The sequence below is a fragment of the Xiphophorus hellerii genome, chromosome 5, assembly GCF_003331165.1.
Source record: "Xiphophorus hellerii strain 12219 chromosome 5, Xiphophorus_hellerii-4.1, whole genome shotgun sequence".
NCBI classification, from domain to species: Eukaryota; Metazoa; Chordata; class Actinopteri; order Cyprinodontiformes; family Poeciliidae; genus Xiphophorus; species Xiphophorus hellerii.
The window spans coordinates 9,158,820-9,185,656 of NC_045676.1; the positions used below are offsets into that span (position 1 = coordinate 9,158,820).

General features: G+C 39.4%; 1 protein-coding gene across 1 annotated transcript in view; it reads right to left on the reverse strand.

Annotated features, from left to right (window-relative positions):
• Window positions 1-5,971: 5,971 nt before the first annotated feature.
• Window positions 5,972-26,837, reverse strand: part of prr36a (proline rich 36a) — a 29,990-nt gene continuing 9,124 nt past the window's right edge. The window contains exons 2-8 of the mRNA XM_032564224.1: window positions 23,724-24,347; window positions 23,556-23,646; window positions 14,893-15,071; window positions 12,642-14,386; window positions 10,890-11,508; window positions 6,581-6,906; window positions 5,972-6,430 (exon numbers count right to left, since the gene is read on the reverse strand). Coding sequence (XP_032420115.1) covers window positions 5,972-6,430; window positions 6,581-6,906; window positions 10,890-11,508; window positions 12,642-14,386; window positions 14,893-15,071; window positions 23,556-23,646; window positions 23,724-24,279 — 3,975 coding nt within the window. The 5' untranslated portion in view covers window positions 24,280-24,347. The remainder of the gene's footprint in view (window positions 6,431-6,580; window positions 6,907-10,889; window positions 11,509-12,641; window positions 14,387-14,892; window positions 15,072-23,555; window positions 23,647-23,723; window positions 24,348-26,837) is intronic.

A 26,837-nucleotide genomic window follows, 5' to 3' on the forward strand; every position in this document is an offset into this window, starting at 1 on the left:
TTTTTAAGAGTTGCTGTTTGGTGCAAATAAGTCCAGACATGTTATTAAAAAAAAAAAGTATTTTATTTACACGAAACATTGCATTGAAATGATTACAATCACACATTTTCTCAAAAAACAAACAGAAAATATCACAATTTAAACGAGCTGCCATCATTTGGGTCCTGGAGGAAATTGTCCCGTTTACTTCGCTTCAACAGGTTGGTTTTAATAAACAGGCCAAATCTGATGTTTTAATAAATTAACATCTGAGTGAAGAAAATAACTCTGATCCTGAGAAACAACTGCAGTCCTTTTCGGGCCACTTCTATTTTCCTTAAACTATTAAAAACTCATCGCTTCTACACGGACAATTGAAGGCAATTTAAGTATAAAGAATAACACCTATAAATCATTTTAGTAGCTACTCAATAAAATCTATATAGAAATCTGCTGCTATACTCCTAAAACTCTGACGTAGAAAAGTAAAGTAGAGACTCTGCTCAATACAGTGATCAGTCTTTAAACAGTACAACTACAGTTACAGGAAACGCAACATAAACCTGGCTGAGCGTCTTGGATCAGGAGTCTGCAACCTTCACAAAATCAAGAGCTGCAAATGTAACAAAACCTTCAAAAAAATAAAAGTTTTTCATGAATGAAAATTTGTCATTTTTAAACTTCCCCGTTTTATTTCTGTGTTTAGATTTTAAAATAAAAACATTTGCAAAAAATAAGGTGGAAACATTTCCTTATGTAAAATGTTGAAATTTTAAGTGGAAAAGTCTTTTAGTGGAACTAATACTTTTTAATCAATCTAAAGACGAACTTAAAACTTTTGGTAAGTATCTACTTCAGGAAACTTGTTGCCATTTTTTAAAGACCCTGATTTTATTTCTGTTTTTAGAGCTTAAAATAAATAAAGACAAAACATTTGCAGAAAAGAAACTTCTGGAAACTGAAGAAAACATGATTTCCAACTTATTGACAGAAATAGATCTAAAACAATATCACCATATTTTAGTGTCATTCTGTTGTGGAAAATCAATTTATTACATAAAAAAAACCCTGTTTAATCATAATTTATTATTAAATGTATTTTTAAGACGTTAGTTGATTTTTAAAAATCAACGTAAGCCAGATTTTTAAAGAGCCATTGAAGGTCTAAAAGCGCTGTAGGTTGCAGACATTAGTGACATTATCCCCAGAGGGAAAACAGAAAGAAAGCTGGAAATAGTTTTTGTCCAGTTAAAGTCAAATCAGTGAATTTCTAGACTGATTGACCAATTAAAAAGTTCCAGGTTTAACATGAGCACAGACTGACAGACACGCAACAGGACAGTCCAACATGAAGAGATAAACCGCTGCGCAGGCCATGCGCTCTGCAGCTTTTCACAGTTTTAACAACAATCAGAAGACTTGGAAAGTTTCGGCTCATCTTCAGAGCAAAAGCCGTAAAAAAGGAAAACAAAAAAACCAGAAATCTGGAAAACTCTTTCCTGAACATGAGGACTGCGTCAAGCTTTTAAATGACGAAGACGACGAGCCGTTTGTTTGTGCTTTGTTTCCTGAAGAGATCCAAACACTGCAAAAACACAAAATATTCTGACAGTACAAAGTATTTTTGTCTGCTTTCTTGTGCAAATATCTTGGTGTACTTTTAATATAAAACTAAACTGACTTACAAGTTAACAAGTAACATTTAAGCAAGATACAGGTGGTTGCAAGGCAGTAATTCCTTAATGTTGATGAAAAAGTACCAGCTCCACTGTTAGATTATTTCACTTATAACATGGAAAAAATATCGTATTATAAGTGAAGTAATCTGCCAGTGGAATTAGTACTTTCTTAAAATTAATATTAAGGAATTATTTACTTAAAACAAACTCTTATATCTTGCTGAAAAGTTACTTGTACGTTGATTTGCACCATGCGCTAAAATCGCCAGGTTGAAAATACTTGTCAGGCCACAATTTGTATATTTTTCCAGTTAAAACAGGAAAATAATTTTATTGTGAATTTTTTCCTTTTTACCTGCTCAGAAAGATTAACATGTAATATTTTATATATAAAAAGTCATTAAAAGGGTCTCAAAGGTGGACAGTTTCCTAAATTGTTGGTTAAGACGTCATGTTTTAGTTTATTCCCAGCAACAAAAATGAGAACAGTCTTTGACAACACTTAACCGGATTTAGTTTATTTTAATTATTTGATGAAACTAAATCTGTTTTTGAGTAAAAAGTCATTGGGAGATTTGTGACCCTACCTACTATGAACACTAAAATGAAAACAACAAAAAATAACATGGCTAATAAAAGAAAAACGCTTGTTTTGTACCTAAAACTTTCTATACAAGATGTAAATTTATCATTGAAAATCTCATAAAAAAGAAAAATTCTCCCTCTGTGTCAGCTCATTTTGCTGAAGTACCATTTAAACCATTGATAGGCTTCACCCAGGACCACTCCTAAATACTCAAAGGGGCTTAAACGGCCCCTGGACCGCACTTTTGACACCCCTTCACAAGAAACTAGACAAAAACACTTTGGTAAGATTTTGGGTTTTTGCAGTGCACCAACTTTCGCTCTGAAAGGTCAAGCTAAGGACGTCTGATCCACCAGAGTTTTCTTTTTCAAACCAGAGCAGCACAATGAAAAATAAAACCTTTCCAAAATTAACTTTAAATTGCATTTATACAGCGACATATTTGAAAACAGAAGAATTAAGGCCTTATCAGAGCCGTGCTCCAGTGTTTCATCAAAAAGCTAATATGCAGATTGAGATCAAACATTGTTTGTTTTCTTTAATCTAAAAAATAATCTACACCAGTGGGTTGTCAGCAACAGGAAGTCCCTTAAACCCGCCTGATTTGGTCTGATATATTTAGATATATTTAAATAACTTCAAGAGTTTAAGTGCAATCTGCTACAAGACCAGTAAACTAAGGATTCAAACAGTCTCGCCTTTCATTTGATGAGGAACCGAACCGGTTAGCTCGGTTCGGTCGTATCCAGTGTCCAGTGTTGATGAGCAACACCTTCCTATTGTGATCTCACAACCCGATGAGGCATCCAGTGAGAAAACGAGCGAGTGGCGCCACGATGCGTTCGTGCGCGCTCATATTTCTGAGTGAAACATGAAGCCCAATGAGTTGGACACTAAGCAGAGGCAGTTTGTGGAGCTGAAGAAATCACTTTTAGACCAGAGTTTCAGTCTGTTCACATCAAATATGAAGCTTTCAATTAAAAAAATGAACCCAAACTTAACTGATTTTTATATCCTGAAATCTGCCAACAATTACGCCTCTTTTTCCAGAGCTGAATCACCACCTACACTGCAAAAACACAAAGTCTTACCAAATGTTTCTGGTCCAGTTTCTAATGCAAATATCTCAGAACACAGGAAACAAGACAAAACTATCAAGTAACTTCACAGCAAGATATAAGAGCTTGTTTTAAATAATTAATTCCTTTAATATTGACGGAAAAAGTTCTAGTTCCACTTATAACATGGGAAAATGTTTTGTATAAGTGAAATAATCTAATGGAACTAATACTTTTTCATCAATATTAAGGAATTATTGACTTAAACAAACTCCCATATTTTTGATAAGTTACTTGTGAGTTAGTTTTGTCTTATTCCAAGTTTACTAATATATTTGCACTAAAAACCAGACCAGAGTACTTGGTAATATTTTGTGTTTTTGCAGTTTAAGAGCCTTTATTGGGTGTAAGAAAACCCCAATCCCATCCACAGCGGGCCTAATCCAGGATTAGCTCACAGCAGCTGAACGCGCCGCTGCTTTAACAGGTGTTGTGGTGTTTACGGTGCCTTTAAGTGCCTTTATAAATATACACAAATGTTTGGATTGGAAGCTCTCAACAGGCAGAAGGTGGTTAAAAAAGGGACAGATTTTATTTTTTAGTGTATAATTAACTTATACAATAAATAAAGGCTAAGTAGAAAAATGTTGACACTTTTTTTACTCTTCTGGGTAATTTTTTGCTGAATTAAAGTCAGATTTGCTCTCGGGTAGAGTCTGGTCTCCAGTTTTCTGTAAAGGTATGCAGCATTTTTCACCATCAAAACCTTTAAATCCAAACAGCGACAAAATGAACACTTGTTATTCACTGCAAAAACACAAAATCTGAATCTGTTTTGTCCTGTTTCTAGTGCAAACATTTCATTAAACTTGTAATAAGACAAATATAACTTTCAAATAACTTCAGCAAGCTTGTTTTAAGTCAGTAATTCTTGAATATTTAATCTATTCCACTGGCAGATTATCTAACCTACGAAGTAAGAAAATTGTCTTGTTACAAGTGAAAAAATCCGCCGGCAGAATTGGTACATAAATATTCAAGAATTATTGACTATAGATTGCTAAAAAGTTACTTGTTATTTTTGTCTTATTTGAAGTGTCAAACTGCATTTGCCCCAGAAATTAGATCAGGAATCTGCAACATTTACAACCTTGAGCCAAATTTACCTTTAGTTCAACTAAATAAGAGCTGCAAATATTGCATGATCTTAAAAAGAAAGAAAGAAAAAAAACTTGAAACTTTTTAGAAATATCCACTTCAGAATATTTGTAATTTAAAAGAAACTTCATTCTATATTTGTTTTTAGATTTTAAATTAAAAAGAGAAAAAGGAAGACTGATATGTTTCCTTCTATGGGATTGTTAAATTTATGGAAAATGAAAAACAAAACATGATTTCCAACTTAAAAATATAGTACATCTAAAACAATCACTGGTGTTTTTAGTGTCATTATGTTGTGGAAAATTAATTTACTGCATGAAAACAGCTGTTTAAACCAACGTTTGTGATTAATTTTATATTTTAAATCATTAGTTGGTTCTTTATTAAGAGCCATTGTTGAAGGTCCAAAGTTGCAGACGCCTGAACTAGACAAATACTGGGTAAGATTTTGTTTTTTGCAGTGTGTGTACTCCACAACTACCCCTTAAAGCTGCAGTATGTAACTTTTATTTTAAAAAAAGAAAGAAAACGTTTTTTTTTTGTTACATATTTGTTAAAACTTTCACTATGTCGTGATGCTGCTTTTCCTTCTCCCAATGCTAACTAGAAACAACCAGTCAGAGCCAAGTGCAGGGTCTTAGTGCTGTCAATCAAGTTTGTGTACGTGCTGTTTACATTCTCCCCCTTTCTCTCTGTTATGCTACAGTTGGTTCACCACAACAAATCCTGTCATGAATGCTCAGACTGGTGGATAAACGATTTTCCTGGAGTGTTAAGTTGTTTCCTCACCTTTAGCACATTTAGCAGCACACAGATCAAGTAGATTGACAGCGCTAGGACCCTCCTCCTGGCTCTGATTGGTTGATTTTGACCGGGAGCAGTGCATTTCTTCAGACGGCAATTGTAAGGAGCTAGATTAATTCTCACAGATTATCCATCTCATGACATATCGTCAGGCCATGTGGATCGTTTAAAATGTAAAGACTTTTCTACATTCTTATTGAAACTGTCACCATGTCGTGAAACGGGTAATCTAAAACGGAAAAAATATATTTTTTTAGCTCCTCTGCTAGAAACGAATTAGAGCTGGGAGGATGGTATTAGCGGCGTCAATCAATTTGTGTATGCCGTGCTGAATAAACTAAAGGTGAGAAACAACAATCCAGAGAAAACGGTCATCTACCAACATTGGTGGCTATGCTAACTAGCCTTAGCTAGTCTAATCCCCTGTTACTCTCTGCTACGCTACAACTAGCACAGCCTGTCATGAATGCTCAGGCTAGTTAGCATGGCCACCGATGATGGCAGATAAACATTTTCCTGCAAGGGTAAATTGTTTCTCAATGAGCAATAAAGACATGAGGATGATGGACAGCGCTAAGACCCTCCTCCTGGCTCTGATTGGTTGTTTTTTCCACAGATTATCCATCTCATATTTCACCATCATGACGTCCGAATAGGTTTAATAAATATGTAAACATTCTTTCTAAAAGTTACACACTGTAGCCTCAGTGATGCGTCTCCAGCTCCACCACCGTCCACTCGCCCTGCGGCGAGCTGCCAGTGGCCTCAGGGGAGAAGCTGCTGACGGAGGTGACGGTGGCGGACTGAGGGGTGAGCGGGGGCAGCAGACTGGGCCAGAGGCTGCTCTCCAGGGGGCTCAGGGTGCCCCCCGCCCCTCCAGGCAGCAGCAGCAGGGAGGAGCACCCGTCCCCGTTGAGCAGCAGCGTCTGGTTGATCAGCTGCTGGACAATGTCCACCTTCTTCCCCCAGTCCAAATCGAGGGGCGGCGGTCGCTCCGGAGACGGTCGGTCAGAGTCGCAGCTGGGAGACATCTGTTGGTGTGGATCCGGTTCAGGTTGGGTCGGGTCTGGATCCGGGTTCTGCTCCGGCGTTTCTTCGTCTTCGCTGCTCTCCAAAGCTTCATATATGGTGCACAGTCCAGACGAAGGGGACAGCAGTGCAGTCTGGGATTTGTTGGACTGCTGCAGCTCTTGCTGCCACTGCATTATCTGCTGCAGCTCCTGCTGTTGCTGCTGCAGCTGCCGCTCCAGACCTCTCCTCTGCTGCAGCTCCTCCTCTTCCTCCTTCTTCTTCCTCCTCCTCTCCTCATCCGCCTTATTCCTCTTTATTTCTTCTTCTGCCTCGTCTTTCTTCTTCCTCTGCTCCTCCTCCACCCTCCTCTTCCTCTCCTGCTCGGCCTCCTCCAGCGGCCGGCTCTGCTGCGCCCGGCGCTGCTGCAGCTCCAGCAGCTGCCTCTGGTGCTGCTCCAGCCTGCGGAGCTGCGGGCTCAGCGCCTGCTGCCCGAGGCTCCGGGGCGGCAGGTCGGTGCAGGTCAGCTTGGGCGAAGCGGCGGCGCTGAGGACGGGTTTGACAAGGTCGCAGAACGTTCTGGGGTAGGACGAGTGATCGCGGCGGTGAGGGTGTGGGATCGTCGCAAAGCCTGTTGGTGGCAGGAAGCAGAAAACGCCTCAGAGACGGAACACAATGACTGAAAAATGTGTTTTTATCAGTAATCCAATTCAAAAAGTCAAACTCTTTCATAACAGGGAGCAAAATGATTGTTAGTGAGACGGTGAATTCTGAAATTCACCATCTCAGAAAAGTCTATATAACAACACACTGCAAAAACTGAAAAAATCTTAAGAATGTTTAGTCTGGTTGATATTACAATTATTTTAGTATACTTAAATTAAGACAAAAACATAAAAGTTTGTCAGCAAAATATAAGAGCTTTATTATTGAAAACAGTTTTTAAAAATACTAACCATCAGAGTATTTAAATTAAAATAAGAAATATATCTTCTTACAAGTTAAATAATCTGTCATTGGAACTAGTAATTTTGAAAATAAATATTCAAGGTCAAAACAAGCTCTAAAATATTGCTGAAAACTTACCTTGAAGTTATTTTTGTTCTAAATCAAGTGGACTCAAATGTTTTCAGTACAAACTAGACAAAATACTTGGTAAAAGTTTGTATTTTTGCAGTGCAGGGACGATGAGTCATAAACACTGAAAACGCAAAACCTTGCCAAGTCTTTTTGTCCAGTTTCTAGTGCAAATATGTTAGTACACTTGAATTAGGACAAAAATAAGTTCAAAATAATAAGATATAAGAGCTTATTTTAAGGGAATAATTTATTTATTTCACTTTGACCTTTTGTAAGTGTTAAGTGAAATAATCTTCCAATGGAAAAAGTACTTTTTCATCAATATTGTTAGTTTTGTCTTATTTCAAGTATACTCAGATATTTACACTAGAAACTAGACAAATGCTTAGGATTGTGCTTTTGCAGTGTGCACATGGTTCTTTACACTGCAAAAACTCAAATATATTTGTACAATTGAAATATGCGTTTCACTTTTTGAACTAAATTGCTGAAATAAATTATTCATACTGTAGAGAAACATCTGTTGAGCAGCATAGAGACAGACCACAGCTGTGTGAGGAGGAGCAGAAGAATGCACTGCAAAAAATATATATACAGTATATATTACCAAGAATTATTGTCTAGTTTCCAGTGCAAATATGTTTAAAATAAGACAAAAATAACTTGAGCTTCAGCTGGATAAATATGTTTAAGTTGACAATTCTTTAATATAGACAAAAAAGTATTAGAACCACTAGTAGATTTTTCAAAAGTCTGCCAGTACTTTACATATATTAGATTTTTTTTCTTTTACAGAAAAAAAAGCTTATCTTGCTGGAATGTAACTTCTGTCTTACTTTAGATGTAGTAATATATTTGCAGATGAAACTAGACAAAAATACGTGGTAATATTTTGTGTTTTTGCAATGTGAAATAAAGAAGGGCGGTCCTCATACCAGAGGAATAGTAAAAGGATTGTGAAGCCAAGCTCAAGAGTTTTTCCGGTTGCCTACAGCCCAGAAACAACCAGCAGTAAGCTGTTTTTTTTTTTAAAAAAGAAACTTATATAAACAGAAAACTGTATTTTTGTGCAGCAGTGACAGAACAAGCTCATTATTTATACAGAGAGCCAAAGTGAGGTGATTGGGGGGGTGGTCAAGTGTTGGGGAAATTTGTGCATAGAGCAAAAGTGCAAACCCATTTTCTTTTCTCAGAAATGAGACCCAGAAAAGAAAGACTTTAGTGCAAAAAAAAAAAAAAAAGAAGCCGATCTTCCTGTATATGCAATCAGCCCGGTGAGACATGGACACCCACAGAGACGCTCTCAACCAGCTCAACAACAAATCACCCGTGTATAAAGTTCAGTTAGTCCACCTTCGATGCATGCAAAAGCTCCCCCATGCATTTACAGACATACAGGGAAGCACAAACAGCTTGGCTTTAGCTGGGAAACATTCACAGCTGGATTTCATTTCTACATAAGGAGCCCCAGAGCCAAGCTATTTGGCTGACCCTGAATGCATCATCCCATAAACATGAGGTGCAACTCATTGTGCAGTGGTGACATGCAGAAGCTCAGTGCAGCAAAACCCCCCCAAACAAACAAACCAACAAGGAGGCATAACAGCAACAGACCCGAAGGGAGGGAAATTACAGTTCTTGAGTTCTGTAACGTAGCCGGGCGGTTCCCGAGGCGACCCGGTCCGGTGGCGCGAAGGGTCAGCTGCGTTCTTCTGGTTGAGTTCACAGATCGATGGCGTCTTTGTTGTGGTCAACGGTTTTGATCTTCAAGGTTTTACAGGAAAGTCACAACTTGTGGAAACGAACATGAATACAAGTCGACATGCAGCAGCATTTGTTCAAGACGTTTTATTCAGCAGAGGATATTTTAATTTATTTATTGTAGAAATGCTTTTTAGTATTTTATAAAGAAAACCGTTCAGGCATCAACAGGTGAAGAGTTTTGACTTTGGGGGATTTTCATGTAGAAAATGCCAAACCAAATATTTAACTTAACCTAATCGGTTTAGATTCTGTAAAAATCACCTTTTGCTTCACTGTACTGAAGAGTACAAATACAAGTTAAGAAGAGATTAACTTTTCACATGTTAGACGCATCAAAAAATGATCAAGCATAAACTAAAGGAATGCCGTTATGGCATTTTAGGAAATAAAGTTTACATTTTTATTTAAAGGAACTGAGTTGTTCATTTGAATATTTTAATGCGTTTCTAATATTGTAGAAAAAGGCTTAAATGTAAATGTGACTGCACACTGCTGGTCAGCTGGCTGATATGCGACTGCATTTTCCCCCTCGCAGGACCAAAATACGTGGTTTTTAGTGAACAATGGCGTAGAAAATAACTTATTAAAAGGGTAAGAATGTTTTAAAGGCTGAAGAAAGAAAACTTTAAGTAGCAGGAACAATTGTTGCTTTTATGCTTTAATTCAAGGGTGTCCAAAGTGTGGCCCGGGGGCCATTTGCGGCCCCTGAGCTGATTTATGTGGGCCCAATTGCAATTTAAAGAAAACACACATCTGGCCCGCCAGCACAGAAGGCTGATGCAGATAGACTTTATGCATAATTAAAGAATAATTATTAACTTTAAATGTCCTTACAATCATCTTTGTCTATTAAAACCAAAGTGGCAGCAGAATTTGCAAACTGTGGGTCTTACTTTGAATTAGACAAATGTGCAAAACCTCTTTTTTCAGTATTGGATTTACAATACAAAAGAAATGTGACATGTGTGTTTAAAAATTATGTCTCATTTTCACTTTTTAATATTTCATTTTGTCCTGCAAGTACTTTTAAGTTAAATAATAAATAAAGGCATGTAATTATTTTAAAGATTTGGTTCTGAAATACTTTGATTTTGTTGTATTTTCACTTCATTAACAAACCTCGATGATCCCACATGAACAAATTCATGCAGTGCAATTTGCTCATTTCAATAACGGTACAGTAAGAATACATGATGGTAAAAAAATCTAATCTTTATTTAAAGCTTTAATGTTCATTATTCCAAAGGAAAAGGAGGGAAGAAGTTGGTACAATTATAAGTGCAAAAAGACTTGGTTAAAGAAAAGTACCTATGTCTAGTAAGAGCAGCTTCAAAACAGCAAACAGTCTTATTAGTTCTGCTTATTAAAAAACGTACAATGATAAATGTGCATGGAAACGTGTTAAACAATTCATTCCACAGTTGTTTTGATATGTTTTCACTGTAAACAGATGAGTCACATACATGCAACATGATTCTGCATCAGATAAAACAGACACCAAAAACCCAGCGCACGTCGATTAAAGGTAGACGCACCAAGCTATTGCACATACAGGAGTTACTTAAGACAAATGCTCCGAGTTTAAATATGACAGAGGAAGTGCCAATGCGGTCTGCATTTTCGTTTTTTTTTTTGCTCTCTGATTTTCATCGATTCAGGTTTGAATACATCCACCCCCAGAGGTTTATACAGACAGGAACTATCACTACGGTGAAGAGAGGAAGCTGAGGGGTCAAAGGTGAGTTAGCGAGCTCTGCTACTATACATTACCTGCAAAAGAGTCCTCAGTCTTTTCACAGATAGTCGAATAGTACGGGGGCTGGATGTCTTCTGCGATTTCCTCCGGCTTTGCTGTGGCGTCTTCAGATCCAGGCAGTTCCGTCTCGACGCGCTCAGCCGCCTCCGCTTCCTGCTGCTTCCCACACTCGATGTACTCGGCGGCGCAGGGCTGCGCGTCAGGCTCCGGGTTGAGGCACGGCTCCTTGGCCTCCTCCGAAAGCTCCTCCAGGGAGAAGATGCCGGGGCTCTTGATGCAGCTCTCGCCGGTGGACTGGGCGTTGGAGTTGGAAGCTGTGGTTACGGAGTCGAAGTTGTAGGACGCCAGTGAAGCCGCTGAAGGTGGAGTGGCTTCATCGGCGAGGAAACTTTCCACCTCCTCTCCCTCTTCCACGGTGGACAGGCAGCGCTGGGGCAGCGGAGACTGCATGTCGAAGGTCAGGTTGGAGACTGGCGGGCACTTCAGCGATTCGTCCAGCTGAGCTTCTCCCTCCGTGTCGCTCGCCTCATCTTCCGTTACAGAGGAAGAGGAGGGGTTGGACGTTGGCGCCGTCGAGGGGCCGCCAAGAACTTCGTCGGCAGGCAGAGTTTCAGGTTCAGCCTCTTCCTCCTCCTAGGGATGCAAGTTATCGATTACTTAAAGAATCTTGACTTCACTTAATTGATAAGTTTTATTAAAGAGTCTTCTTTTGTACAAAGAAAGTTTACTGTCTTTCCAATAACATGAAGGGTTAAGATGAAGTTTTAACAACAGGTGCATCGATTGCAGTTTTTTGGCTGATCTTTAAAAAGCTTGGCCTGCTGACTGATTTTGGCAGGTACCATTTTTTTTGTCTGAAATGTCGCTACATATAGCAAGAAATGTTGGGAACAGTTGTTAACTGCAAACGTACAGAGATGCATGACCTGGTGGGCGGGTCTCTTAGTCAAACCTCTCCAATGGGAGAGCAGAAGAGGACAGTGGATAATTTTTAGACCTTTGCTGACATCGATAAGATCAATAGATAAAATTAGCTTCACCTGAAGGCATCGGCCGATCATCAGTCTCCCAAAATTGAGGAAATTGGCACCGATAAATCTGCACCTCTAGATTTTACATCATTTTGTGTCAGGTGTATAAAACACTGACTGAAAAAAAAAAAGAACATTGTGGTTCTCACATTAAACTTAGACATATTTATAAAATGTAACAAAACGAGCATCTCTTAGCCTACTGAATGGAAAAATAAAAGTTTGAAAAATGTGAAACAATTGCCCATGAACAGAAATATTCATATAGAAGTACAGTCTTTGAGTTTGAAATAAAAGAATGTTAAATATGGCGACCGCCCTCGAAAATAAACTTTGCTAATAGGCACATTTTTTTTCCATAATGTTAAATTTTTTTGTATTACGTCAGCTGCATTTTCGTCATCATACAAGTACATTTTAAATTATAAGTTGTTCCGCCATAAAGCTGGGCTGAATGAGCGATATTAAGGTAATAACTTAATGAGCTTGTGAAGCGTTTGTATTTAAAAAAAAAAAAACGCATAAAGTGCATTTTATATCTCAAACCGGACTCTGTTTTGACAGTTTCTCTATCCCCGCCATCTTTGATTCTCCATCAGCTGGCTCTGCTTAACGATCAACAGCGGTGCCTTGTGAGGCCAAACTACAACACTGAAAGAATCTCTAAACGGACGTTATTAGTAAATCGATTTTAACTAATTTTAATCTAAAATCGTTAATCAACAACATCCCTACCTCCTCCTCCTGCTCTCCTCTCTCAGCCTGAGCGTCCTGGCAGTCTCCGTCCGGATGTGAGGAATGCGTCGAAGTTTCAAAAACGTGAGCTGGGAGCTTCCCTTCCTGCTTCCGGTCACCCTGGTCTCCAGGTAGGGCCATTTCCGGGGCTGGATCCGCCGGTTCCACGTTCTGAGGTTCATTTGGCAACGATGAATGATGGCAGACATCTTGTCGTTCCAGAGCAGAAGGTGCAGATCCGACGTCCAGCCAGGTCTGCGCTGCGGATTGAGCTAAAGCGTCGCAGTTTGCAGAGGCTTTAGATTCTCCTGGAATGTGTGATTGTGGCGGTTCTTCCCACGGAGAAGCGAACGGGTTGGGTTGGTCCCACTGGGCCGCTGGGGCGGAGGGCAGCACCGGTGGTGGCGGCAGCGGCTGCAGAACTCGGTTCAAGTTATCCAAGTTATCCTCGGCAAAGTCGTCCTCATCCGCGTTTCCGTAGCTTTCCAGTCCACTCTCAGTCACGCCTTCGCTCGCCATCTCCACGTCATCATCGTCCTCATCTTCGTCCACGTCGTTGTCATGCCTCGGTCTGCGCGGCTCGTCGGCCCGCTCCGAGCCCACTTCCATGTCGCACACCCGGTCGCTGTCGTCCTCATCTTCGTCTTCGTTGGCGGGAATGTCGGGAACCTTCTCGAAGTCGGGGGAACCCACCGAGGCCAACTCTATGTCGATGGCTCCTTTGAGGCTGCCGTCTCCGAGGTCGTCCGTGCTCTCCGTGCCCTCCAGGACACCGGGCGCGCTCAGCTCCGACGCTCCCTGCTGGCTCCCGCTCACATCCTCGGAGTCCAATTCCGAGAGCAAGGCGCCTCCGGCTTTCCAGGCGGCCCTGCCGACCGGCCCGCCTGACCCGGGACGGGACTCTTCGGTCGGCTGTGTGGTTCCGCTCATTTCCGACACAGACACCAACTGGCTTCCCTCGCGCTCCTCCTCATCTTCCTCTTCATTTAGATTAATAATAGCAGCCTCCGTCTGTGCAGCGGTGCTTGGTTCTGTTGGGTTGACCGCAGGTGTAGAGGCGGTTTGATCCGCTTCCTGAGGGAGGCGAGCAGAAGAAGAGGCCACGGTTGGTGATGAAGGCTTGGCTGGGGAAGAGAGCTGCTCTGGCTCAGGAAGCGCCGCGGCACGGTCCTCAGATTGTTCCCGAAAAGGAGGAGATGTTGGTGGCGATGTCGTGTTGATGAGTTGGGCCACCTCCTCTGGTTCTGCATCTCTTTGGACCTTCTCGGCAGCAGAAACTACAGCCGCTGTCGTAACCTCGGTTACGGTGTCTGCTACCTGAACAGATTCAGCTGCTGTCGCTGGAGGAGCTGCAATCTGCGGTTCGGCAAAAGGCAACGCGACTTTCGCAGCTTTCTGTGCGAAAGGCGAGACGCTCTGAGTTGGTTTGTTGGTTCCGCGTTTTGCTGCGGGGGTCAAAGGTCTGCCTGCTGGAGAACAGGGTGGAGTTTGGCCAAGCGGCGGTCTGGTCGACGGAGGGAAGCGAACTGTGGCTGCAGGTTTCTTCGCTTGGGTCGGTTTTGCCACGGATTTAACTTTGCCCAGCGATGCTTTAGGTTCGGCTGCCTTGGTTGCCGTTGGAGCAGAGTTTGGTTTCACTGTAGTTGTAGTTCTTGATGTTTCCTTCTTTTTGGCCACAGGTGATGCTGATGGTGTTGTTGGTAGGGGTTTCTTGGCAGCTGCAGCAGAAGGTGGTCGACTAATATCTGGAGTAAAAAAGGCAAAACAATTTTATATTAATAAATTGGAAAGCATTAATTTAAATTAATAAGATGGTAAAATATTTTCTTTATTAAGGTGGAACTGTTTGGCCATATTGATCATAGTTACATGTGGAGGAAAAACTGATGCAATGTATGTAAACTTCTGATTTCAAGACATTAAAAGACGTCTCTCATTATTATGGCATTTCATAAATAGAAATAATTGTGCTAGTTCTAACTAAACTAAAACAAGATTGGTCTGATTTAACTTTAGACAGAAAACAATTTGCAAGTACAATTATGGTTTACTTAAAAAGTCATTTTTTATGAATGATTCACATTCCCCTCTAGTCATTTAATAGACAAATGGTGATCAATATTTTAAGCTTTTCTTATTTTACCAATTTATTTACTGACTTATTGCAGTATTTTCCCCATTTACCACATAAATCAAAAGCAAATCACTAAAGCAAAGAAAAACCTGCTCCACATGGTAATGACCTTCCCACCTTTATTAGCAGGATTTTTATTCAGCTGTGCTCCTGCACTCCTGCCAGCAGATGGCGCTGCAGTGGCTCTTGAAGAAGCAACTCTTGAAGTTACAGTGGTGGAAATCTTTGTCGTTGCTGCAGCAGCCGGCTTCGAAAAGGTGGATGTTGCTCGAGATGTTGAGGGACCTGCAGCAAGCCTGAAAGGAAATAATTTTTTTTTTTTTAGAAAGGATGTAACATTTTTTTAAATGTCCACCTGCAAACTCCAGTGAGATGAAGGATAAAGAGAACTGAAAAAGAAAAACAGGTGAAAGGATAACATCTGAAGTATCATTTTGTCTGAAGTAAATCAAAAGAAAGCAGGTGGAGTAGAAAACGTTAACAGGCCTTAAATCTATCCAGTCCTGAAAAATAATAAAAATCAAACTCTAAGCTTTAGAACTGCATGGAAACGATGCTTTTCACTGCATTTTATTACCAAGTCTGACATCATCGAGTTGCTAAGGTAAATAAAAATAAATTGACCGCTACCAGTTCCAGTCCTCAAAAAGCAGTCCCATATATTTCAGACATTTTCTGGTTTAACGCACCTGATGCAAAGTAATGGTCTATTACTAAGCCTCTGCAAAAGCTGGCACACTGCGGAGGAAAATGCTGTAACCTATAAAAATTATATTTACAGTCTTTATTACCTTTTGGCTAAAAGGCTTTAAGACTTTTGTTCTTTGGAGTATAACTCTGAACAGAGTTATTTCTTATTACCATAAACAAAAAAAAAAAAAAGTTATTTGACTTCTTGAAAATGCAACTTTTTAAAATCTATAAATACATCAACAGGAGAGCCAAATGTATTCACTTTTGACGTGCTGGAGGAAACAAACTCTTATAAAAAAAACACAAATAAAAGTTTTTTGGTAGAACAATTGTCTAGAATTGATTATTTGAATAATTAGTTAATTGGAAAATAGCTCAAAGTTGTAAGCAGAAGTTCAACTTTCCATGGGATATTTGCTGAAAAAAAACAAACAAACAAAAAAAACCCCACACACACAACAACAAAGACATTTTGAATATTGTCAGGACTTTTTTTGATGCATCCACTCAAAAAAACAAAACAAAAACATAAAAAAGGTCCTGTATCCAGGAATGAAAGTTCATTATCAAAAACATTTGTGTCTCATACTGATGAGATTGACTGTCTAGCAAATGTAGGTTGCCCTCTTTTTGAATTAGAAGATGATAAAGAAAAAGTTTCCAGAAAACTTCACCCAACTTTAAACCTTCTCCCATTTGTCATCAGGAAGTCATAGGCCTGCAAGTAATATCCATGGCATCATTTTCCAACCAAGTGCACCAAGTTTGCTTCAGAAATTGAGTGATCAAATCAACGACAATGATCTGCATTACGTTTCCTTTGACTTTGTCCGCTGATGTGGAAGTTGCAGCAGGAATAATCTGGGACAACACTGACTTTTAGCGGGGCAGCATGCCTGCAAAGAGATGCCGCTCCCACATTACAATCAACCGTTACAATGACCATTTGTTCCTCCAAGATCAGACAACCACTGTACAGACATGAAGTCAGAGCGGCAGCATGTTCTAATTGGCTCCCATTAGACCGTAGAACCGGACTTTAGTTTGGCCAAAGCCAGTCTGACACGCAGCTGACCTCGGCCTGCAGCCAAGGAAATAGAGAGACAATAAAACAAACTCAATAAGGAAGAAAGAGCTTTAAAGAAAGTGGAACCATTGATGTCTGTCACATTTGATTCTCTTCCGAGAGACAAAACTGTGATATAAAGGGGATGTAAATAAATATAAACGCAATAAAAAGGTAAAGGTGGCATTACTCACTGTAATTAGTGATGCCTTCCTCGAATTCTACCCAAACAAAAACGCATTTACTCTGAACTTAATCTCTCCAGGATGGCAGTTTAGTGCATTTCCAGCTGTTTTTAGAAAATTTGCCCACCAATTGCAAGAAGATCACTCCAAATTTAGACACTATCTGTGTGAGTTGCTCTGTCAGAGAAAGATGCACCAAAGCCATTATAGGTTTTTGAAAATTTCAAGTATGCTTTGTGTAGCAGGAGTACTACTTATCGTTTGGACCAGTTTCAGTGTGTTCTTGTGAAAGTGAAGTCATATATACCCATCAAAGGTCTTAGGGTAAAGAAAAAAAGAAAAGTGATTTATGTGCTTTAGCTGCATGTTTGTCTGAATCACTCTTCTCTCCATCAACTCCAAACTGTCCAGAATCCTGCAGCTCAGCTTAGGTGGCACTAAAAAACACGAACACACTCCAATCCCATCATCTCTCCATTGACTTCCCATTTGTTTACTAATTAAAATGGACTTTTAAAACTTTTAATTGGTCTGGCCCAGTCTTCTTATTTAACTGATCTCAGCATTCAAAGAGCCGTAAGGAGCACTGCCAAATACTGCACCCATTACCTAAAGTAAAAATGTTAGTGTGCTCCCGACTCGACACGTTGAGTAAAGCACACAGGACGTTTTGGGATCAAAATAAAGGCAAAAACATGATCAATAAAAGAAAACCACCTCTGTTGTACTTGATATTGACAATTTTAAGATGATATTTAGTCAAAAAAAATATCATTTTTATTTCCCCCCCATTGGTGGAAACAAACAAACCAAACGCATCTGTGCTGGTGTGTCCATTTTGTAGTATTTTTTAAAATATGGCCTCAACTCTGGGTTACACTTTGAAACAGATTCAAAGTCCTTCCAACTTTCAACAGAAAGTGCAACATTAACAGGCGTTTACTGAATTAAGTTAGGCTGCTTCACACAAAAACAGTGGTGGGCACACTTCTGCTAATCTGCTAATAGCAGAGCTAATCTTTCCATTTAGCACCTTAGCTAACTTTGAAAACATTTGGTACACTTTCCTTCCCCTAAGCTATTTTTTTTCTGGATAAATTTTAAAGCACTAATTTACAACCTTTCAGTTGAATAAAGGTCGACATCTGGGTTCAATTTGTCAAGCAGTTGGATATTTATAGTCATGCTCTTATTTTGAAGTGGGTGAAAATGCAGCAGTTCCATTTCCTCGACTCAGAGTTTCTTCCCTCCCCCAACTATAATTCAGATATTAATAGATATAATTTCTAAGGGGATTATAGAGCACAAACTAAAATTTATTTATACTGGAGGGTTAGTGTATGAGAGGCAGATTTAATTTGAATTCAAATTAGCTTCAACATTTACTTCTGCTAATTACTTTGTTGGTGACCTGCTTTAGCATTAGCATAGCTAATGTTTATGATTAGTGTTTCAGGGTTAGGTGCAATTAATTAGCGGTGCTAAGCACTGCACAAAAACACAACCAATGCTGCCACCCTGTTTTTTTGGCATCTGTGGTTTTTATTTATGTATTGGAACATAAATGGCTGCAATATTTAGTAAAAACAATTGCGTTTAAAAAGGAGAAAAACATAAAATGGGGACAACATGAACCATTTGTACATATTTTGATCTGCCAATTTTCTTCACGTGATTGATTTAAAGGTGACTGTATTGTGGCGAAAGAGTGTTGATTATTTTTTATTTCCCCCCCATTGGTGGAAACAAACAAAACAAAGATTTACTTGAGTCTTGTTGGACGGTTGAAAGAAGATCTGCAAGTAAAAATCCTGGTACAATGTAAAAGAAAATTTTAAACTAGAACGACTTAAAACAAAAAAAGTGTTAAGATTTAACCAATAAGAAATCAAATAGTTTAGACTGTCACAAATTGCCACGGTTTTTTAAAATTTTTAGCCCATCATCTCCTTTTACTAAATAGAAACAAGATGGCCGCCACAAAACTAACCCCTGACTTCTGGAAGGACCCTGTTCTTTGGTGAACATGAAGGCAAAGGCATCAAGTTATCGCTTCATGAGGAGAAATCATTCAAAGCCTTAATCTGACTGATGGCAGCGAGGAAAGACTCGCTAATGCCGGCTGTCCACACGTGGCCTGCAGGTGTTGACTGGCGCTTGTGTTTTAGTATAGATTACATTTCCTGCCAGCAGAAGGTTCAAATCATTACAAACCACCACTAAAAGGAACATGATCAGCCTCACACAGTCATCTATGAAACTTTAATGATAAACAGCAGGTCCTGAATGACCAACACTGTTGACAGAAAAAAGTCGTATGATTTGTCAGGTTGAGTGTGTTTACAAGAGATGATATGACACTTCAATTGTTCACAAAACAAAGCTACCACATGAATTTGGTTGCCAATTATTAAACGCAGAAGGAGCATTTTAAAAGCTAAAAACCATTCGTCTGTGACTGCTATGGTTTTTTTACCTACTGGAAGGAAATAAACCAGTTAATTAGTTTTCCAAACTATTAAACGCCTCATAAATTAAAAGCATAAAATATATTTTTTGCTTTGCAAATATACCGTTTTCCCATGCTTCAGTGCATGCTAGATATTCAAGTGTAACGCAGAGCGTTGTTTTGCTTGTAAAGAATCCAAAACCAGCAGATTTACTCTGTCCTGAGAGCAGCACACATTCTTGACGCTTGTGTGGGTGATCTGTCATCTCCTCCACAAAGACCGAATGCCTAAAGCGGCTCAGTGGAGAGTTCAGAGGAAGCTCTGCAGCCTAGCAGCCGCCAGGCACTCTGGGTTGGCTCTGCAGCAGTCACAGAGCACACTGGACTTCTCACAGGGAGAAACTACATTTTCAGAGAAAATGTAAAACAGAGGAAAAATCCAAAATATACTGCTGTGGTTTGGTTGAATTTACACTGTTCATTAAAAAAAAAAAGAACTAATAATGATTAGGGTTGCAGCTAATTATTGTAATAATTGATTATTCAAGGATATGAAAAATTGGCACTCATTTTTAATACTTAACCTTTTATATGCATGCATTTAAAAAAATCCAAATAATTGAATTTAACTGCATGGATTTACTGGTGTGCTGTAATTATCTAGATGTATCTGGATTATAGAGCATTATTATTTTATGTGCGTAGAGTTTCTGTTAATTTGCATCATGTTTTTCTTTTATTTTCTTATTTACTCCAGTTTAGCATGCATTAGCTTGTGCTATGTTAAGTGTGGAACTGTACTATGCATTTTTGATGAAAAATTGATAAAGTTCAATTCATAAAAAAATGCTAATAAATACATTTCTCTTTCAAATAGGAAATATCTTTATGTCTGAAATGCAATGATAGCATTCCTGTAGTGAACGTTTGGTAATTTGTAGCAAAATATGCATCTGCAGATAAAAACAAAAAATAAAATCATGTTGTAAGATCAAGATGTGAAAAACTTAACCCTTTTCTGCTTCACATAATACTGTGAGGGCTAACATGTTGAAAAGCTACTTAATCGGAGATGTATTTATTTTGCAGAATTTGAAACAGGTGAAGCTACAACTGATATTAGAGAAGTTCTGGGTAAAATATGTACAAAGGATGTTTTTCATCTTAAATACTAAATGTGTGCTCTGACTTGTTCTTTTGTGTATATTCTGGTTAATTAATAAACTACTGAACTAGTTGACGATTTCGATAACCGATTGTTCCAGCCCTAATATTGAAGCTGAACTTGATCAGTGTAAACATTTATCACAACAGACATTTAATAACTTCTGTAATTCCAATACATTATGCTTGTTAGAGTTCAGGGTCTTAAATTGGATTGAAGGAACAAATCAGGATCCATCCATCCTGTTCTACTCTTATTAAATCTGAAGTAGGATTTTAGTTTTTGTCCTCCTTCAAATGAATTTCTCAGTTAAAGCAGCTCTGCCCTGCAAGGGAGATTGGAGCGTAGATTGGTTTGTTGTATCAGTCCAATCTAAGGCATGACTGAGACTGATGCAGGGCAAAGTAAAAACAAAGCCCTGAAATATTCAGCTGACTGATGCATGATTGGATGAAAATATTATCTTTTCTAAAGTTCTCTGTTCCTGGAATCCTCTCCATTCAAAAGCACAAACTCCACTGGTTATATATGAACCATCTGGCATAGCAGGTTAAATATGGAACTAAACTGGGGCCATAAAGTTAGAAAAAAGAAACTGAAACTGAGAAAAAAGATTTAAAAGTTGAAAGTAAAATTGTTAAGAAATGGATCATATTTTTTAGATTTGGAGTTTGATACCCTTCCCAGCAGGTTCCTGGTTAATGTGCGCTCCTGAGCAACATAACAAAAAATAAAAACAAACTACAAGCTATAGCAGCTGAAGAAAAATAACAAGAAGCCTGGTATTATCAGCAGAGTTTCGCACTACTTGCTAAATGTAGTTTAATTCTGCAACACTTTACTTGACATTTTGTAATTTTCAACGCACATTTGAAAATATTCAAGCTTTCAAATACAGATTAAGTAAAGCTCCCCCACCCCACCGGAAATATTGCATATGCCTCTCTTCATATCTCAGAATCCAACTAACTTCAAGTTTTTTCTCCGACAAAGAGATGAAACAGAAACCGGTGCAATAAGTTCACATTTCTGTCTCCTATCAAGAAAGAAATTCACGACATCAATAGCAAGGATTACCGAGTGTGTTTGAGTGACCAAACGGTTCTGATCTGTTCACTCTTATTCAGATCCCAACTGGAAATTGATTGGCAGCAAGCATCATAAATACAAAAACCAGATAAACCATCCTCAAAAAAAAAAAGAAAAAAGGCATCAGCTGAAACATTTCATAATCTTGTCCTTTAACGTCTCTTGTCTAAATACAGTTACCGTTCCTCGTCACAGTCATCTACTTTCCATGTTACAGATCTAGAATGTGTTGTTGAGGAGAACATAATGAGCATTTTTAAAAGACAGCAATGGCTTGAAGGAAAATGGGAATCAAGTGACCCTGTGCTGGGAAGACGACAGGATTTAATCAAGTTTCAACACAGAACATTACATTCTGTGGAAAACCGACGCTTTAATGTAATAGAAATTACTACAAGACAACAAAAAAAACAAATTAAGGAAAACATGCAGCAAACAAAACTATTAAATTTTACAGCCACTTCTGAAAACAACTTCCAGTGTAAAATGGATAAAAAAACCCAAACAGAATTCAAAAAGAAGTCCAAGAGTATTGGCCCACTATGAGGGGTTTTATGATCCAAGTCAACAGCTCTCTGCCCCGGGGAGGTAGGTCTGGTTCTGCCAGGGGGGTTATTAGGGACAAAGCATTGGTTCTTCGGTTTCGCATGCTGTGTTAAGGCTCTCTGTCTCAGGTCATTCCTGCTGATGTGACTCATGTAGCTGAAGAGAATCCGATTCATTAAGACTCCAGCAGATGTCCATCACAGGTCTTTTTTCATCGCATAAAGACGAAGCATTCATAAAGTCTGGACAATAAAAATGTCCAAGGAAGACTTAAAAAACCTGTTCTTCAGACAAACTCACAAAGTGCTAATGAAGTGTTCTTATGGGTTGAACGTACTACTCAATTCTTTTGCTTCTTTCACGTCAAGTCGCAATCACGCAACAAAACTGATTTACTCAAGAAAATGAAAATCTAGGCGAGTTTGTCGTCAGTGTTATAAAAACATAGAGACAACAGGTCAAACTTGGCGCTGATCAGTTGGATGGATGAAAAAGAGCCAGACACCAGGCCATGTCTTGTTTCGACAGCCTTTGTCACAGTTTGCAGTGCCACCTTGGTAAATTACTTTATATTTTTATACAATTCAAATCTGGACACAGATTAAGAAACGTTCTGGGGATCTGACAATCTTTGCCTACCGTCTGAGCCGCTGCCCAGAGCCACCAGAGCAGCCGGCTACACCTTGAGGGAGAGCCGCCTTGAGCAGCAGGTGGGTGAATCAAAGGTAATCCGTTTACGATAAGTTTAGTTTATAAAGTTCCAATGTGTGCAATTGTGGTCAATTTGACTCCTATAGATGCAGCAGCTGTCCAAGATTATAATATACCCATCAGCAACCACCAGAGTTTGAGGAAAAACAGTCGGACTCTAGTTTGTGCAACTTTTCAGACCACAGCAGCAGAAGTTCAGCGCTCTGCTCCTTTGCATGCAGGGTCTCAGCAATTGGGTAAAATTTAAAGCTTCAGAGTCCACGCCTCCGGGAAGAAATTGTTTCTCAATTGCTAACGTTTGGCTATTTAATGGGCCAGATCGATGCTGTAAAGTTTATCAGAAACAGTCTACGCTGTAAAGAACCGTCTTTCTGCAAAGAGAGAAATATTGAGCCGAACTACTGTAGATGGATGTTAAAGTTGATTCAATATTTGGAAGCGTGGCAAACACGGACTCGACAGCTTCTTCACTTCCTCCTCTGCCATGGGTAAAACAACAGACACACTATGATTCTAAAACAACGCAGATAATCGACGTCGTTCAGAACTTCTTCTGTTTGCTAACTGTTCTTGCTGAAATTCAATGGGAGAAAGCCCATTCACTGAGCTGGAAGTGAGATTAGACTCAAGCAGAGTTTTACAGGAAGACAACAGCCAGGCTATCTGCAGCTGGAAAGTCCAGAAAAATGTTTTGTCCCTTTTTTACTCTGTATAAAAAACTTCTGTCCGGCTGAAGAGGGGAAATAAAGCCTCTAAGTTGCTGTGAAGCGATTTCTCCTGCGTTTCTAAGATGTTACATTCAACTTTTATCATGTTGACCTCGACTTTAAACGATATGAAGTCGTCCATCTGCCTACTGGAAAATATGACCCATACCTTGTTCTTGACGAGGCTGGAGCGACAGGTTTCGTTGTGGTTGATGCGTTTGTTTTTGGAGCAGCTGAAGCAACCGGTCTATTAGTAGCAGCTACACACACAAAAAAAAGCCAATGAAGCAATGATCATATCACAAACCTTTGATTTTATTTTATTGAGAACACTTGCCTGTGGTTTTTGGTCTGGCTCCATTAGCAGCCTCAGCTGCTGGTTTCCTACTAATGCCATTGGGTGGCACTCTCAGTTTGGTACCATTGGTTACTGTTGCATCAGCAGTCTTCACGGGTCCAACTGGCTTCCTGTCAAGAGCTCTCGATTGGTTTTTAGCTGTGGATGAAACTGCTGGCACACCTACTGGTCTTTTAGGCACAGCTCCTGCAGCAGAGGGTTTTGATGCTGCAACTCCTCCTGCTGCTGCTGCTTTCCTCCCTGCAGAGGAAGATTTAATATCCCTCTCTGTGCGGTGTGAAGCAGTTCCCGGCCGTGAGGTGGACCCAGCAGCGCCAGCACAGGATGTTGGTTGGATTTTACTTCCAGCTGCTTTTGGTTTGACTTTGGGATCCACTGCTAAGGGTTTCCCATTGGCCTTTTGAGTCTCTGCAGGTGCTGCTGCTTCCGGTTGAATTTGGGCTTCCTCGTTTATGTTTTCCTGAGATGAGCGCTCCGCTACAGCAGCAGCTTCACCGAGCTCTGGGGTCTCCATAGTAGCTCCATCCGGCTTCATCCCCTTCGCAGGTTGGTATGTTCAGTGTGGAGCGTCACACCGGCCAGTTCCTGTAACACTTTAGTGCCCTGAAGAGAGAGGAAAGGAAATCATCTTTAAGTTATCCAAAATACAACAATACTCCATAAAGTACTGCTCTGAACTTGGAAGGAATTCATGCAACAAACAGCCTAAAAAAATCTCAAGGAAAGACCAAATATGGTCAAGAGTTCTCAGAGTGTGGGAGAGAAAGAAAGCAAAGCAGGAAGTGAGCCGAACAAGTTGGCAGCAAATAACTGAAACAGCTTGCCCACTGTGACACTCCAACATGTAATCGTAAGACGATAATGAACAACAACTCCTAATAAACATACATTCCTAACCCTAAAACATCTGGAGGCATCTGGAAACTAAAAGAGGAAAAAAACTGGATTGTGTGCAGAAAGCAAAGAGGCAGAACTTCAGGGAAATGTGCATTAATCGTCCGCAATGCAAAAAATAAATACCAAGTATTTTTGGTCTACTTTGTGGTACAGGTATCTTGAAATAAGTCAAAACTAACTTACAAGTAACTTTTCAACACAACATAAGAGTTTAAGTATATAATTGCTTAGTATTGATGGTAACATACAAGTTCCTGTGGCAGATTTAAATTCTAAAAAGATATTTCCTCATAAGTGAAGTCCTCCAGTGGAAGTCGGGACTTTTAAAATCAATATTAAGGGATTATTTACTTACAAGCTCCCACATCTTGTTAAAAAGTTACCTCCAAGTTGGTACATTTGAAAGAAGAGAAAACTAAAATATTTTCACATGAAACCAGACCAAAAATACTTGGTAAGATTTTGTTTCTGCAGTGCAACTTACATTTCAATTTGTTGAAATGTAAATAGACATCTTCCTATTGTTTCTTTAACTGATTGTTCAGAAAAACAGGGATAAAACTAGAACTGGAAGAAAAATGCACTTAGAGGAAGCTGCAGTGAAGAATTTATGTGAGCAGAATCACAAAATACATTTCATAAGAGTTTATTCAAGTAAAGCCTAGTCATAGCTATGTTATGTTTGTGTAATTTCTTGTGTCTTTAATCTGTTCTTTAATTTTAAAAAAAGCCTGGTTAAGCTGAGAAAGGTTGAGTCAATCATTTAACACACATTATGTAACTTTATTCTCTTTTTTCTCATCAGTCTAAGCTTTAGCATCTTAGCTACTAAAAAAAAAAAGTCAGACTTAGAAATTGAACACAGATTCATCCAATGACGATACGAGGGCGTTGCAGCAGCAGAAACAAGCTGAAGCTGCCCAGTGTCTTTGTCAAGAAGCGTAGAACCCCTGTAAAGTTAATTTTGACCTTGGAAAAATCCTTTTTGTTTCCTCAACAAATTAGTCAACCATTTGTACTCTGAAGCAACTGTGGCTACATGCCAACCTTTAAATTTACAGATAGAAAGAGAAACATAGAGGAAGACGGAAAAGAAACCATGATAAAGAACTAAATAAATTTAATGTTGGCGGTCCTCCAGCTGACGAGGAAAATAACATATGAAGAGATTCTGATGCTTCTTGTATAATCTAACATTATATAGAACAACTGTAATCCAGGTTTCAAGGAAATGCTGTGGATCTTTATCAATCTTCTTCTCAAACGTTCAGAGAAACTGGTTTTAGTCGATGCAGCAATTCTCTAAATGCCAACAAGCATTTATTTTCTTGCCAGGTAGTTTTATATACAGCCACCCAAAAGAAGTGCCCTTTAAGAAGGTATTAAACTTGCTTCATTAAACCTAGTTTAGTTTTTAAATGCACATTTTTATTGGTGTAATTAGAAAATGATCATCCATCCAGCCATTTTCTTACACCCTTGTCCCTTAGAGGGGTCGGGAGGTGCTGGTGCTCATCTCCAGAAAACGTTCCGGGCGAGAGGCGTAGTTCACCCTGGACAGGTCGCCAGTCTGTCGCAGGGCAACACAGAGACAGACAGGACACACAACCATGCACACACACACTCACACCTAGGGAGAATTTAGAGAGACCAATTTACCTGACAGTCATGTTTTTGGGCTGTGTACCCGGAGAGAACCCACACATGCAAACTCCATGCAGAAAGACCCCGGGCCGGGAATCGAACCCAGGACCTTCTTGCTGCAAGACAACAGTGCTACCTACTGTGCCACTGTGCAGCCCACTGATCATATAATCATAATTATCAGAAACAAAGAGATGCAAACATCTGTCTGTGTGTTTCGGTTTGTGATAATGTTAATGAAATAAACGGATTTTCAGTAATATTCTAATTTACTGAACAGGTCTGTACCTATTTTGTACTTTTGGGAAAAAAACAACAAACAAACAAAAAAAAAAAACTTAAAAAAGTTACAGATTCACGGTTCCATTTTGGGCATTTCAGAAGCCGGCAGTCCAGTGTAAAACAGGACCCTTTGTTCCCAGACCCGGACCAACTCGTTAGGACGGCTCAGTTCAAACCTGAGCCGTTCTACAGAAACTCTCTGCAGCAATCCTTGTTCTGCTGGAGCAGCAAATGTCTGGAGTGGTTGTGATACAAGATCATCCTGTAGAG